The 1,820-nt window shown below is 51.2% G+C and overlaps 1 protein-coding gene across 1 annotated transcript in view; it reads right to left on the bottom strand.

Moving 5' to 3' along the window:
- Nucleotides 1–875: 875 nt before the first annotated feature.
- LOC104294646 (potassium voltage-gated channel subfamily A member 6-like) overlaps nucleotides 876–1,820 on the bottom strand; it is a 3,801-nt gene continuing 2,856 nt past the window's right edge. The window contains exon 2 of the mRNA XM_009894273.1: nucleotides 876–1,812. Within this exon, the coding sequence (XP_009892575.1) occupies nucleotides 876–1,812 (937 nt within the window). The remainder of the gene's footprint in view (nucleotides 1,813–1,820) is intronic.

The following is a 1,820-nucleotide window of genomic DNA, read 5'->3' as shown; positions in this document are numbered from 1 at the left end:
TAAAGTACATCTCATTAAACGCTATTGTGTGGAGATAAACTGCAGAGATAACAAACGCATTTACTCATGTGTGCCTTGCATCAGAAGGCACTTACCACTATGAAGATTAAGTTGGTACTATAGAAGCCAATTAACATCAGGGCACTGGCATAAATAAGGCTGAAATAAGCTCAAAACAGAGAATCTTCATCAAGCCTGTTGATTTCTTTAAGCCTGTTTTCAGTAAATGGTATATGGTCACAAATAACAAACAGCTTTTAGATCTATGCACCTTTTTTTGAAACACAAATCAAAAGGATCTTTAGCGCGCCAAGGGTTGCAAAGAAGGCAGGCATCTGCTTGCTGACTTTCCCCTACAGCTGCAGAACTCACTGTGATGCTGGCTACAGCGTTTCCATTATTCAAAGGCAATGGCATGGCAGGTGTGACTGATCCCACAGCCAAGGGCACTGCGCTGGCACAGGAACTAAGGGCACAGCTTGAGCCAGATGTTTATGGCCCCTTTAACCATTTACTCCCTGCCAAATCCTTCAGCTTGAAGTAGTGGCAAGGGCTTCTCTGCTAGTGGAGTGGAAAGGCTAGGTTTCAGAGCAAATATTGGATTAAAGCAGTCTTCAAAAACAGAGAAAGAAATTCACGAGGGAGTGGGGGATGACAGCTAGCACTCCACGGAATAAAGCAAGAACATTTCTGGCTGCACACGGTAACGAGAAACAGCAAACCAGGACAGAAGAGCCCATTATCACAATCATTCTGTTTACGGTATCACAATTCACAGTCTGGCATGTAAATGCTGAATAGATCCAGCTGCTAGTGGGAAGACGGCTGTGCAGCAGCTTGCAGCTCCATGTCTGGACCCAGGATAACAAAACTGATCACACCTCTGTCAGCATTTTCTTCTCCTTATAACCCTGGTTGTTAGGAGGAATGAAGTTGGAATATTTCATGGACTCCAGGTCTTCTGCTTCCAGGAATTCAGATTTGCTGAGAGACTGATTACTGTCCCCTTTCTTGGGCTCAGAGAAGGGTGACTGCTGCTGGCCACAGGTGACGTGGGTGTACTGGCACTGCTCTTCATGATCAGTCTCTCGGTGGTAGAAGTAATTGAAGTTGGACACGATGACAGGGACAGGGAGCGCAATGGTCAGCACACCTGCGATGGCACACAAGGAGCCCACAATCTTGCCACCAATTGTCATGGGATACATATCCCCATAGCCCACGGTGGTCATGGACACCACCGCCCACCAAAAAGCATCAGGGATGCTGGTGAACAGGGAGTCGGGGTCATCGGTCTCTGCGAAGTAGACAGCACTGGAGAAGAGGATCACCCCGATGAAGAGGAAGAAGATGAGGAGGCCCAGCTCCCTCATGCTGGCCTGGAGAGTCTTCCCCAAGATCTGCAGCCCCTTGGAGTGCCTGGAGAGCTTGAAGATCCTGAAGACTCTGACCAGGCGGATGACTCTGAGGATGGCCAGGGACATGGCCTGCTGCTGGCCTCCGTTGTTGCTGGCGGTCCCTTGGGTCTGGCCGTGCGGCGCCTGTCTTTTGTTCCTGCCGCTCCCGGGCTGCTGCTTCTGCTGCTGCTGCTGGGCCAGCTCGGTGCCCAGAGTGATGAAGTAGGGGATGATGGCCACGATGTCGATGATGTTCATGATGTTGCGAGAGAACTCAGGCTTGCTGGGGCAGGCGAAGAAGCGGACGAGGAGCTCAAAGGAGAACCAGATGATGCACAGGGTCTCGATGAGGAAGAAGGGGTCGGTGAAGAAGGGGCCGGCGCCGGCGGCGGGGCGCAGGGGCGGTGGAGTCCCGCTCGGAGG

Source organism: Charadrius vociferus, unplaced genomic scaffold (assembly GCF_000708025.1).
Source record: "Charadrius vociferus isolate BGI_N301 unplaced genomic scaffold, ASM70802v2 scaffold160, whole genome shotgun sequence".
NCBI classification, from domain to species: Eukaryota; Metazoa; Chordata; class Aves; order Charadriiformes; family Charadriidae; genus Charadrius; species Charadrius vociferus.
The sequence above is the reverse complement of the archived record's forward strand: the minus strand, read 5'-3'. Positions and strand labels throughout refer to the sequence as shown.